The following is a 13,249-nucleotide window of genomic DNA, read 5'->3' on the forward strand; positions in this document are numbered from 1 at the left end:
CTGGAGTTGTCGTGAGCGCTGGAAGTTCGTCCAGTGGGTTGCAGACGACGAAATTGTGTGCGCGCACGGACTCCCGCTAGCGTCATTGCAGCAGAGACCCCAACACCAACACCAGCACCAGCACCAGTAGCACAGCAACACGACACCCGTCATGGAACATTTCTGAGAGGATGCGCTCCCAGATACCGGCACTTATGAAGCTGCCTGCTCAGCCACTTTCTGCAAGCGTAAGACGCAACTACTCTACCACAATCACGATTCTGGTGATGCTCTGAAGCGAAGAGAGCTAGGTGCACTTCCAGACATCGCATTCGATGTGAACAACAAAAGTCTTAACAAAACAGTCGATAACGAACATGACATTCGTTAGCCCTTAGTCGCCTGTGAGGCCCCTATAAATCACCTGGTCGAGACTTCCGGATACCGTGCACCAAGTTACACTGCAGATGCAAACATCCATCCATATTCCGTATTCATAGCTTTTGTCAAGTTTTCTACCTGTTCACATCTGGACCTGAATAAGTCTTTGTGAAGTAAAGTATTGACGAGTTCCCAACCGGAACTGATTCGGGCTCAGAAGACATCCGCCTTCATTCACCGCAAGCCCCTGCAGCACCGCATGAAGCACTGGTGCATCATTGTTTATACGTCGTATTCGACAATACGACGTATCGCCCTTGCCGCAGCTGTTTCACGATAGCTTCTACACAGTACCAAAGGTCTGATGACAGGTCATGCAACTCGCTGACAGCTTAGGTTAAAGGTGTGGTCTCACACGAGTTATCTAATGTCCAAGATGTGGTTGGAAATTTTGGAACCAATTATGGAAAAGAAGAACCCAAGTCGAGAATATCGCTGGTCCCCTCTTGCCTACTCGCTATGGTAGAAGGCGGGTATATAACTAGCGACCGAGTACCTAGCTTAGGAAGCAAAACGCGACCCAGAAATCCTTGCAAGTAACTACCCAGGGCTCAGAGTTCCAGTTAGCAATTATCAATTGACAGTGTCGCGCAATGATATACCGAAGAAACAAAAAAACGCCATGGCTGGGGGACGCGGAACAAGGAAGTTCTCAGGATGTGAAAAGGCTAGGCTTGTTTGCGCAAGACCAGGCGACGCAAAACGTGGACCTGCGCGAACAACCACTGAGAATCTTCGGCAGGCTAGGATCGTCATCATGGCCAAAGCACCAAGAGTGACGGTCAACACTAAAGGTTGCATCGCGCTCATCATAACAAGCTGTACCCCGCGAGCCCCCGCAAAGCACTACCGAGATTTAGCCCGACCGAGCTCACCCGAGGAATCCGCCCTCCGCCAGACCCCAGATTAGGGATCAAGGCCGACCACGCTTTTCGTGTTGACTTACGATGGGGCTAGGGCCGCGAGAAATTGTGCTGGTACAAGCAACTCCACATGCCGAATGACGATGGTACCACAGTCAGAGCGAGCCCGGAGCCCCACGGTCCGATTGGAAAGCGTTGCGTGTATAAAAGACTTGGTAGGTACTATGGAGATGTATCAAGCACTCCTTGGCCAGCACCATGAAGCCTCAAGCTCTTTTGGCATGCGGAACCGTGGCTCTTGCCCAGCAAGTCTACATACCGGCTGAAGGACCCGCCTCACGACCACAATGCTCAGCGAATGGTTCATATGCGACTGCGTTGCCTTCACCCCAGTACACGTTCAGCGAGTTCAGCTTCACGCAGACTGAGACAGTTCGTACAGCAAAGTCTGCCCCAGCGCCTACTACTACGACTACCTACGCACCCCCATATGCGTCACTCAGCAGCTTCGTGCCGAATCTGACGACAACGCAATGGGGAAATTGGGACGCAAAAGTCACCCCGTCAGCGACTGACTTGGGAAGTCCGTACGGCAATGCGTCATGGACAGCTCTCTGGACAACCGTACCTTGGCCGTCCAATTTTACTAGCTATACCGACAACGCCATTTATTCTTCAACTGTCGAGCCAACTCCAGTACCATCCAGCGAGCTCATCCTGCCACCACCCGAGCCATTGGTGCCTCAGCAATGCTACACTTTCCCAAAAGACTTCATGCTTGGTGTGGCGGCATCAGCAGTCCAAATTGAGGGAGCTATCGCCGAAGAAGGACGAACGCCTGTTCACAACGATGTTGCAAGCTTGAGCACTCCAGGTCGATCGCCAAACTGGATCGCCAATGAACACTACTACTTGTACAAACAAGATATTGAGCGCATCGCTGCTATGGGAGTAAAGTACTACAGATTCTCCATCCCCTGGACGCGTATCCTTCCGTTCGTTCTGCCGGGTACCCCAGTCAACGAGCAAGGTCTTTCACACTACGACGACCTCATCAACTTCGTTCTAGAGAAAGGAATGCTTCCGGCTATCGTTCTCTACCACAATGACTCACCCCTCCAATTTTACTCAAACATCAGCAATATCTTCATCACGCCCGGAACAGGGGGTATCGGTTACTTGGACTCTTGCTTCCAGTGCAGCTACAAGAATGTTTCATTTGAAGACGCTTTCGTCAACTACGGAAAGATTGTCATGACGCACTTTGCGGACCGCGTGCCTATCTGGTGGTCGTTCAACGAGCCGCTGCTAGGCGCAAGGAATGGCAAGTCCATCGATGCTGTTATCAAGTCTCACGCGAGACTTTACCACTTCTACCACGATGACATTGGTGGCACGGGAAAGATGTCACTCACATTCAACGACAACTTTGGCGTCCCGCGTAATCCAGAAGACCCTGCAGATGTCGATGCAGCCAACCACTTCAACTCCTTCCAATTAGCCACATTTGCAAACCCCATCTTCCTCGGCACCGATTACCCAGAATCATTCACAAGCAGTATCGCTGACTACGTGCCCTTGAGCGATGAGGATCTGGCATACATCAATGGGACAGCCGACTTCTTCTCCATCCAACCCTACACCGCAACCGTGGTCAGCCCACCACCCAACGACACCATCGCCGACTGCGCCGCTAACATCACTCACCCCCTCCGTCCTTACTGCGTCACCCAAAGCACTCTTACAACCACTGGCTGGAACATTGGATATCGCAGCCAATCCTACGTCTACCTCACCCCGAGCTACTTGCGCACCTATCTAAACTACCTCTGGAACACCTGGCGCACTCCCGTCGCCATTACAGAATTCGGCTTCCCCGTCTTCGCCGAGGCACAGAAAGAACAGGTAGACCAAGAGTTCGACAGCCCGCGCAGTTGGTACTACCAGACCTATCTAAATGAGGGCTTGAAGGCGATTTGGGAAGATGGCGTCAACTTTATTGGCGCGTTCGCGTGGAGCTGGGCGGATAACTGGGAGTTTGGTGATTATGATCAGCAGTTTGGAATTCAGACGGTCAACCGGACGACGCAGGTTAGGAGGTATAAGAAGAGTTTCTTCGATTTTGTGGATTTCATTGAGAGCAGGCGACAACATGTGGAGTAAGTGAAGTAAGATAGCAATACCAACAAATCCCGTGTAAATACAAAGATCTTACGGCTATCAATAAATGAGTCCAGTGTCCACAGCACACTGCTATCCCCCCTTAAAGCCGACTGACAAATCCACTCCTATCCATCTTGACCAGATACTCGCGCCCGATATCTTCAACTCTCGTCACACCCGCAAGTCCCATACACAATCTAAATTCATCACCAAGCAACCTCAACGCCAGCTCCACACCTTCCTGCCCCTTATACGCCAAGCCCCAAAGAACCGGCCGTCCCACCCACACGAAATCCGCTCCCAGCGCCAACGCCTTGAAGACATCCGTCCCGTGCCTAATCCCGCCATCAACATGCACAGGAATCTTCTTGCCAGAGGTCCCAGTCTGTGAACGAACGGCGGCGACGACTTCAGGCAGCGCATCGATGGTGGCTAGTGCGCCGTTTAGCTGGCGGCCACCGTGGTTGGAGACGACGATGCCGTCGACGCCGTGGTGCACGGCGAGTAGCGCGTCTTCGCCTGTTGCGACGCCTTTTACCCAGACTTGCATTTCTGGGTGACATTGTTCTTTCAGCCAGGCTATGTCGCGTTCCCAGCAGAGGGTAGGGTTGGGGGCGTGCGTGTGGAATGTTATTGGGCCGCTGGGCGGTTGTCGCCCACTTCGTTTTCGCGATTCATTTGCTTCGGCTGTTGCGGAGGCGGTCTTGTCTTCTTCTTCTTTTACTGGTGTGTCGTCATCTTCGTTCTCCTGGTTGAAGTTTGCGACTTTGAGGTGTTTGGGCAGTTTGAACTGGTTCCTGATTTCTAGATTCCGGCGACCGAGGACGGGGGTGTCGACGGTTAGCATAACGGCTTTGTAGCCTGCTTTCTTCGCGCGTTGGATGAGCTTCTGGCTCTTGGCGCGGTCTTCGAAGAGGTAGAGTTGTAAGGCCCCTGGGTGTTCGCCCAATGCTCCCTTGACATCTTCCAGACTCGTCGTGCTGAAACTGCTCAAGCCCATTACGACGTCCATGTTCTTGCACGCGCGCGCCGTCGCCAGTTCGCCGTCGCCGTGCGCAAGACATTGCATTGCGGTTGGCGCGACGCCGAGGGGAAAGCTGTTCTTGTGTCCGAAGACATTTACGGTCGTGTCGATGGAAGAGATGTCGCGGAGCACGCGTGGTCGGATGCGGTATTTCTGGTATGCGGTGATGTTCTCGAGGAGGGTGGAGCCAGAGTCTGCGCCTTCATTGTAGTAGTCGCGGGTTTGCTTGTCCATGCGCTCTGCAGCTAGCTTTTCGAGTTCGCCGATCGTGAGACAATTCAGGTCGTGGGGAGTCTTTGTTTGAGACATGTTGGGCGGTGCGGTACGAGGATGTGATGCGACGAGGAAGAAAGCAGTGCGGGCGTATTTGGGGGTTTGCACAGGAGGTCAAGGTTGACGACAGCGTCGGATATCCAAGGAAAATGGAGATCAGCCATCTCTGGTAGTTACTTCGGCAGACTTATCTCCAATTCGGCTATAAGATTGTTGATGACGATGTCGATGTAGCGCGGAAGCTATGGCTTGCCGATCTCGGGAAGACGCGTTAACTTGCCGTTCGTGCGAGCGTGGGATGTCGCATGTCGAACAGTATCATCACTCATCGCAACAATCTCATCGCGAAGGGACTCAACGGAACCAAGGCAACTGATACGAATACGATATTGTAGATTGATCGCAATAGTAGGTGCACCGGCAGATGCATTAAATGAGTGTACGAATCAAAGTCTATGGAAAGCAAAAAGCACACGCGACGACAAAAAGCCGATAGGAGGCAACGAGTAACGAAGAAACAACGCGCAGAACAGGAAGAAGCAGAACGACCCGAGAAACGATGAGAGCAAGGAATAAGGAAAACAAAGGAGACCATACCCGTCGACCACTCGTAGTTTACCACAAACCCAGTTCGTCACATCCAGAACATACCATCGTCAAGGTTCGGGTGCCATGGGTTTAGCCTCTGTGGCATGTTTGGGTCATCTTCGTAGTTATCACCCCACACGGGGGAATGCAAGAACTTCTTGACCATCGCGTTCTTCTCGTCCAAGATCTCCTTGTCGGTGGCCTTTCGTTCGGTTCCATCGGCACCATAGTACTTCTTGTACGTAAAGACAGGTTTTGCGTATTCGTTCTCTGCCCAGAGACGTATGTAGGATCTGCCCCGGTCGCATAGTCTATCGGCTACATATGCGGGCGTCGCGTACGAGACCCCGGTAGTAGATCGTCCGAAGGTGTAGCAGAGCATCATCGTCAACTGCTTTAGATTCGCTTCGCTGATGTTGGTATCGTTGCGGAGCACATAGTAATGAGCTGAACGTGCGGTACCCTTGATCGCGCAGTGGGATTGCAAGAAGAAGTTGGTGGGTTTGGGTGCTGTGACGATATCATCCACAAGAAGCCCGGCTTTGACGTTGCCGTTAATCTTCCCCTTAGACTTGTATGAGGCCTCCTTGTCGGCAGCGTAGAAGCGTGTGTGATGACGCTTGCTGACAACAAGGAAGCATACCCTAAGCTGGTCTGGTTTCCCTCCAGCCTTCTTGTACGCTTCTTTAATCTGTGGGATCTCGAGTTTTTCTACGGCGGCGAACTGTGACTCAGAGACACCGTCACGATAAAACAAGATCGTTGTTGGAAGTCTCTCATTGTTGTTTGACTTCCAGGTTTCGAGCCGTTCCATGATCATACTGCAAAGGTTGGCTTCGTCGATTTGCTCCTGACCGCCGGCTTGGAGCCTCATGGAACCGCGATAGCTCATGAATTTAGCGTCGACCGTACCCACGACGCAGGCGATGCTAGGATAACCGATTTTTGCGCCATGGCCAGGATGAGTGACATCCGATCCTAATATCATGGTGTTATTTCGGAGTTCTCCTACGAGTACCTCGTTCAAGTCGTCGTCGTTAAGCCAGTGATTGTCGCCGCCCAGCTTCAAGTTGACCTTGAGAGCCATGTTGGAGAAATGCTGCCAACAAAATCCACCGATTTCATTCGGCTTACCATCCTTGATCTTGTTCTCAATAGCGCAGATCGTATGGTGACCCAAGAAGTCACCGACCCGCTTGATCTTGGCGTAGATGTCGAAGTTCTTCTTCGATAGTAGTACGACCGTGCAATCGTCCTTCTGGCAAAGGCTAAACCAATGCTCGAGTTCAGCTTCTAGTTCATCGTCTCCGCGCTCTTGTGGTCCCACATATCCAGCGGTAGCGACGACCCTGTGCGCTTTCAGCTGTCTGACGAAGTCTCTCCGAATGTTTACAACAGTTGACCCCTGCAGAGGCTTGTAGTGATTGTACATCGAGAAAACATGAAGGTTGTTGAGCGCGCCTGGGTTCGTGAAAGCAACATCTTGTAAGTTCCAGGACGCTCGTTGTTCGTTAATCTCTGGTACGGAATCAGTGGTATCATCTGCGGCTTTTTGCTTATACACAAGACGAGGGAGGGACAGCTTCTTGGCTGCAAATCTTATCAGTTTTGAGTCGAGTTGGAATCCATTGTGCACCTGCTATTCGTTAGCGTGTAAGATATCTACTGGCCTGAAAACTCACAAGTTGTTCGTTGCTTCCAGCACCAGATGGGGGCTTGAGGCCAAGGATTCGCAGGCCTTCTTGGTCAATCAGACCTGCATTCTTCGCTGGCAGATGCAGAGCATGATTCAACATCTCGGTAGTTTGCTCAGGGCTCATCTGCCCTGTCATCGGTTGGTAAGGTAGTATCTCGAGGAGACAGGCAGGGATCCACTGCGCGCCATCTTTAGATTGCTCACGCATGTCTACCAGGTTTCCACTTCTAGGCGACTTGATACGCTTGCCAACGTTGACACACCGGAGGTCGTTCTCAGTTTCTCCTGGCATTCGTACGTTGATACCTGCATCTGTCAGCTTCCTTCAATTCGGAGCGGATTAAAAACCTTACCTTGGAAGTATCTGAGAAAAGAGGTTCCCCTGTCGTTTGGATCCACGCGACCTTTGCTGGTTTTGTCCTTGCCGAGAACTGTAAAGAACGTCTGTTTGGATGCAGCTAGGCCGAACTGTTGGAAGACCTTTGTGCGTGGCAGCTCATCGTTGATAGAAAAACCGGCGTTCTTGTTGTCTTCGAAGTCTCGACGACGGTAAGCAAGTCTTACCCGCTTACCTCTCAACATCTTCTCGACGGTGTCCTGCGACAGCAAACCCAACAACTCCGAAACCCGCACAGGAGGTAAGAATGCCGTTGTCGCCACATTGACGTTGAGCAATAAGTCTGAAGCCCCGGGTCTGATCGACATGTAGTAGCCGCGAACTGTACGCAGCCCCAGGCTCTTGTTCTTGCGATCGAACATATCCTTGAAGCCTCGATCAAGATAGAACTTGTTCGCGCCGAGTTGCGTAATCGACACAGCAGAGTCCTTGTTGTAATTGCGGACACACTGCGCTACATAGGCATTTAAAGCTCGAATGTAGTCGTTACTGTCAGAGATGTGTTCCTTGCCGAGTACCTTCTTGATGTCTCTCAGAACGTTGCTCTCCTTTACTGTCGCATAAACTCCTTTATAGGTACGACCATCAAGAAGTTGGCAGTCGAAAACTGTCGTATCCCACTCAGTGTCCCCTGCGACTGGCCCTTGCAAAGCCGATTCGCACCAAAGACTCCTGAAGTCAGTTGCCCATGCCTTCTTGCTCTTGTTGAACCCCAGGGTATCCGCCTTCTCCATCGCCTCGAACGCACGCTCCAGTTCCAGTCGCTTAGTGAGCTCAACGCGCGCTCCAGACTTCAATGGATCGAGGCTTGGTCTCCAGAATGTCAAGGCATACGTATGGAGCTGAGAGGGTACTTCGAGCACTTTTACATAGTTGCTGATGACGTTGAGCTCGTCTGAAGATGCTGATGAACCTACCAGCTCAGTTTCGACCTTAGGCAAATCCTCTTCACGAATGTCGTCTGGAATCTCTTGAACTGGTAATGTGTGGTTCTTGTACTCGACTAAGCCGACATTATCGGTCTCAATGGTCTTTCTGTTCTTGGCGGGCGTGTCAGATGTATTTCCAGAGGCACTGCTAGTTGGCGTATCTACTGCGATGGGTGTCTCGACTGTTTGGACCCCACTTTCGGCTGGATTTTCTGCTTCAGGCTGGATCCTCTCTTTGATGATTCTAGCGCGTTGGTCCTTGAACCACTCTTCGACGTCCATCTTGGTTTCCGCTTTGAACTTACCATTCCCCTTCCAAGTTTGCTTAAAATTCTCGGTACATTCGTTGATATGGCCGTGCGTGTCCTTCCCGCATCTCATGCATGGATTGCCGGTGGATGTAGAAGCCTCCATCTCACCAAGTAACTCGCCTTTGAACGCGTCGTCGAATTCCCTATATGCGGTTTTGGGTGGCATGCTGATCAGAGTGAAACGTTGATTTAACTTGACGGGATAGAAGTTGGTATCAAGGTGAAGAGAGGTGATTATCTGGCTGTGTGATGCCAACTTTCTTGTGAGTAGAGCAGTTGTATTATATGTTAGTCTTGAGGTACCCAAACCGCTAAGCAAGCACTACACAATGAGACAGTTCACTGGTTGTGTAAAACGTTTTCAGCCAACTTGTCTCAAAGCAAGCGACTAGAGACTATCCAGCGTAAATCGTCGAACCGTGCCCTGCTCACACGACTCATCTACGCAAATACCTTACTAAAGCACGTGGATCACTCCCTGATGTTGAGCTTGCAGTGTAAGCAAGCGGCTGTCGAGAGGAAGCAGGTTTGCAAATAATGACTGTAAACGGAAAGTCGAGAAGCGTCGCTGGGAAAACCGCCGAGAGATACAAGTGGCAGGTGTACAGCGATCGCGACATGATATGGGGTAAATGGGCTCGTGCGGAGCGTATGATGGAATACGATGTGGTTCATGGTAGTACGCCGAGCTTCATGCTATGTTCGAGTCGGGCTCAGAGCCAGGAGCGGGCATACGAAAACTTCTCGTTACAGCATTGATCTTGTATCAGTAGGATATGAACCGTGACGAGATTCGTTCGTGAGCCTCAGTCCTCTTAAGCCCTATACTGTGCTGAAGCGACAGCAAAGTATCGGAGCTATGAGAAGATGCGAAGAACGCCCTCGCACAGTCTTCTTGGTCCATTGCAAGAGAATTGCGATAATGATGTTCCACTCGAAAAAGGGCTTGAACCCAATGAAGACGTTGGTTTACCAGCAAAGTTCTTGAAGGAAAGACAACGACTTCACCGTTAGCACTTCCCAGGTCGAAACCAACTCTGATTTCGTGCTGTAGACTGCATTTAAAGTCGAACCCAGTCTTCTCTTCATGATCATCGCTTTTACGATTTCTCAAGTGTATTCGCTTGTTGTCTTTGTAACCTGTTCACAAACGAGCGAGGCTGTCACCCGCTCTGGGTACTCACAGCAGTTCAAGCTCAGAACCCCCCTTATTGGAGAGGGTAGTATTGGTAAGCAGATACATACGCAGGTGAAAAGCAAAGGCGCAGTAAGCTTCGACCGGTGTCTGTCGTAAAAAGAAAGTAAGGCGCACTTTCCACACCCAGAGAGGTACGAAGTAGCATCAATATCAGGCGTCCAGAGGACCAAACCGCACGGCTGCGTCTTTTGTCAGCATATTTGCACATTGCATCGTCCCATCTACATGAGGAAGGGGCGCATATTGAATGTGATGATCCTGCATCGTGTTGTGTTACAGAAACGTACGTACAGCTTGTTGTTGCCCCGCGGCCGATCGTGCGGAATTCCGATCGGTAGGTCGCGCCACGATTTGATTGGCCGCTCGCGAGGCTCCACCTTTTACAACCCACCTTGCTTTGTAATTCACTGTATACTCACCGCCTAACCATGTAACGATTGGGTTAGACTTTTTCGTCCGCTTTAGGTTACACAGTGGAGCGATAATGCCAAGTGGAACGTGGTGAGCTTGATGGGGGAAGAGCTTCGAGGCATTTGAGGTATCTAGGAGAAGGTGCGAGATACATGATAGTGGAACATAAATAGACTACTGCCCCGCCAGTACAAGCGTTCTTTATTCTCAATCAACGACAACAACAATATCTACTCCATCACACACCCAATCAATACATACAATCGCCGCCCATACATCACTCACTCACCCAACATGTCCCTCACCTTCCACAAGATGGCCGTCGCGCCAGCCATCTCCGCCCTCAAAAACGCCCACTTCGTCGTCTCCAAAGGCTACGAACATGCCAAAGCGTCCGACCCAAACACCTTTCTAACCGCCTCTCTCCACCCCGACATGAAGGACTTCCGCTACCAAATCTACCGTCTCACCGACGCTGCCAAGTTCATTCCCAGCCGAGTGAACCCCAGCCTCGAAGGCATAACGCTCCCCGACGAAGAGCAGACCTTCCCCGAGCTACTTGAGCGCATCGAGAAGTGCACCAAGTACCTCGAGAGCTTTTCCGAGAAAGACTTCGAGGGCAAGCAGGATGACGAGGTGATTATCAAGTTCCCCGGTGGCCAGAAGCAGGTCAGAATGCCGGCAGCGGAGTACATTAGCAGGTTTGCGCATCCGAACATGTGGTAAGTGGTCTGTTTTCGATTGGGAAGGAGTTTTTGCTGATCACTACAGGTTCCACATTGTGACTGCGTACGACATATTGAGGATGAAGGGCGTTGATGTTGGAAAGATGGACTTCTTGAACGGTGCGGGCGGAATCACCATTGAGGATGTTCCTCAGCAGTAGACGTGAGCAGTACGGATGTGCAGCGACGTTCTGGAGAAAAGGTGACACCTGGGCGCAAAGCAATATAGGAACAACGATGAATGAATATTACGCACGACTTCATGCTCTTCACACTAATGACTGTGGAGTCGAACGGATAACTATAGCAGCCACAAGAGCATCCATCGCCGAACTCTGCGTGCTTGCATTCGCCGGGCTGATCCATGGCCCAGCCCAATTCACGCTAAATGCAGGTAAACCATCTGGTGTGACTTTCCTATCCCGTGTCCAGATAGACTCCGCATTCCTGCGAATGGCATTTGCGAACATCTTGTCCGGTGCTACACTGTGCAGCTTGACCAGGTTCCGCATGAAGATCCCTTTGAACTGAGCGCCATCGTCACCACAATCAGGTTCGCATTCGTCGTGTACGATACCATCCTCATCCGAGAGAGCGATGAGTGCCGCCCGCGCGAGATGAACTGCGAGACTGAGAGGTGTGACTTCTGGTGTATTCCCAGCTCGGTATAGTTCGGCGAGTCCTCCCAAGATAACACCTTGGTTGTAGGACCACGCAGTTTTGTTATTGTTCTCGCAGTCCTCGGTTAGACCGTCGTTGATTATACCGTCATCTGTGATCATTCCACTTTCGAGGAACCATTGTAGACTTTCCTCCGCCCAAGCCAGATATGTGGCTCTTTTCCTACGGCCCTGGGCGCGGTTTGCCAGATGCGCGGCTGTGCTGAAGAAGAGTTCGTTGGCGATGGCATTTACGTAGTCCTTCTTCCAGCTCCAGTATATACCGCCGTTAAAGCAGTAAGTGCCCCAGGTGCGTGATACAGCGATGAATATATCCTCCGCAAGGGCAAGATAAGCGCCTTCGGAGGTGACGTCGTATGCGTTGATCCAGGCCAGAGCCCACCACAGGTCATCGTCGTAGAAGCCATCTAACCAGTCGCGATAATCAGGGATGTCATCAGGGTGGTAAAAAGAGTTGGAGCCATGATTGGAAGATGTCCTAGGGAACATGACCCGCCCACTATTGTCATGCCAATTGGGTGGATATGTGACATGAAGGTTGCTGGTATTCGGGTCGAGGTATTTTGTGTACCCAGTTTCAAGGCTAGTTGCGTCAATGGCGACAAGCGTCGTGTTGTTTGATCGAGGATCCTCAATACCCGGCTGCGGGTTCTTGGCCGGCGCCTTCAGCAAAGCAGCCACGAACACCTCTCTTGCCAGGTCTTGCAATAGTATATCTGCAGGAGCTGCTTTCGCAAAATCGCCGATCATAGTCATAATGTTCGCGCCGTTCCACCATCCTGTAGACTCCCAAAGGCCAGTGTTAGTGTTGTACCAATTTTGCAGAGTCTCGAGCGCCAGTTCGGTACGGAGTATAGAATCATGGTTTTCACTGTAGTCGCTTTGCGATGAAATGTTAGGGATGAATGTGAGGACGGAAAGGAGATATCGAACAAAAAATGTAGACAGCATGACGAATCAAGACTCTAGAAGCGACGCGCATCATCGAAAAGTGATACAGTCGGTATCAGATGCAAACAGGGATGCTAGTAGAAGTTCCAAACAGGAATATGCGATAGTTGATCCCGTCAGGCACACATTCGCAGTCTTTACAATATGTCCACTCTTACAGTCTTATGTCGTACCTGCTCAGCGTACGTTCATCACACAAGAACGGCCCATAGCTTGTGGAGACGACAGTCATCCCCGTAATAGCGGAAGGTGGCGAGAGAAATTGAAGAGTGGTCTTACCTCTTATCAATCAACGCTACTTGACCGCCAGGTAGCTGTTGCGACAGCTTCGATGGTCCTGCACTAGAAGATGCTGGTAATCTTCTTGAGGAAGGCGGGTGGACTGACTGCGTTGCAGAGATTGTAAGCGCACCCAGTTGAAGTAGTGTTACAGCAGAAAGGCATGCGCACATCATGAGGTTGTGTCGGCAAACACCCTTTAGAGATCTCCGTATCAGGGCGCGTGGCGGAATATCATAGAATGCTTGCTTGCGATGTAAACGTACGATTCGGATCTTGGATATGACGGCGCGACCGAGAGCTTGAAAAAGAGAGGGCTTGCGCAAGTTCTCAAAGCCACA

General features: G+C 51.1%; 5 protein-coding genes across 5 annotated transcripts; 2 read left to right on the forward strand and 3 right to left on the reverse strand.

Moving 5' to 3' along the window:
• Nucleotides 1–1,541: 1,541 nt before the first annotated feature.
• CC77DRAFT_1097708 (beta-glucosidase) lies at nt 1,542–3,446 on the forward strand (the record flags this gene model as incomplete). The annotated part of the gene is made up of 1 exon (XM_018529909.1): nt 1,542–3,446. One exon carries the CDS (start codon nt 1,542–1,544, stop codon nt 3,444–3,446), a length of 1,905 nt encoding a protein of 634 aa, XP_018382692.1.
• A 50-nt stretch (nt 3,447–3,496) lies between these two features.
• CC77DRAFT_285449 (L-lactate dehydrogenase) lies at nt 3,497–5,011 on the reverse strand. The gene has a single exon (XM_018531040.1). The coding sequence runs from the start codon at nt 4,777–4,779 to the stop codon at nt 3,547–3,549; it is 1,233 nt and encodes a 410-aa protein (XP_018382693.1). The 5' UTR covers nt 4,780–5,011; the 3' UTR covers nt 3,497–3,546.
• Nucleotides 5,012–5,377: 366 nt separating this feature from the next.
• On the reverse strand, nt 5,378–8,830 carry CC77DRAFT_1033710 (Piwi-domain-containing protein; the record flags this gene model as incomplete). Its single annotated transcript, XM_018526821.1, has 3 exons — nt 5,378–6,680; nt 7,815–8,096; nt 8,622–8,830. The coding sequence occupies 3 exons, from the start codon at nt 8,828–8,830 to the stop codon at nt 5,378–5,380; spliced, it is 1,794 nt and encodes a 597-aa protein (XP_018382694.1).
• Nucleotides 8,831–10,289: 1,459 nt separating this feature from the next.
• On the forward strand, nt 10,290–11,203 carry CC77DRAFT_1097711 (hypothetical protein). The gene is made up of 2 exons (XM_018529910.1): nt 10,290–10,995; nt 11,045–11,203. The coding sequence occupies exons 1-2, from the start codon at nt 10,568–10,570 to the stop codon at nt 11,157–11,159; spliced, it is 543 nt and encodes a 180-aa protein (XP_018382695.1). The 5' UTR covers nt 10,290–10,567; the 3' UTR covers nt 11,160–11,203.
• A 64-nt stretch (nt 11,204–11,267) lies between these two features.
• Nucleotides 11,268–12,434, reverse strand: CC77DRAFT_942597 (Six-hairpin glycosidase; the record flags this gene model as incomplete). Its single annotated transcript, XM_018534873.1, has 1 exon — nt 11,268–12,434. One exon carries the CDS (start codon nt 12,432–12,434, stop codon nt 11,268–11,270), a length of 1,167 nt encoding a protein of 388 aa, XP_018382696.1.
• Between the last annotated feature and the right edge of the window lie 815 nt (nt 12,435–13,249).

This window comes from Alternaria alternata (assembly GCF_001642055.1).
Source record: "Alternaria alternata strain SRC1lrK2f unplaced genomic scaffold CC77scaffold_19, whole genome shotgun sequence".
Taxonomy (NCBI): Eukaryota; Fungi; Ascomycota; class Dothideomycetes; order Pleosporales; family Pleosporaceae; genus Alternaria; species Alternaria alternata.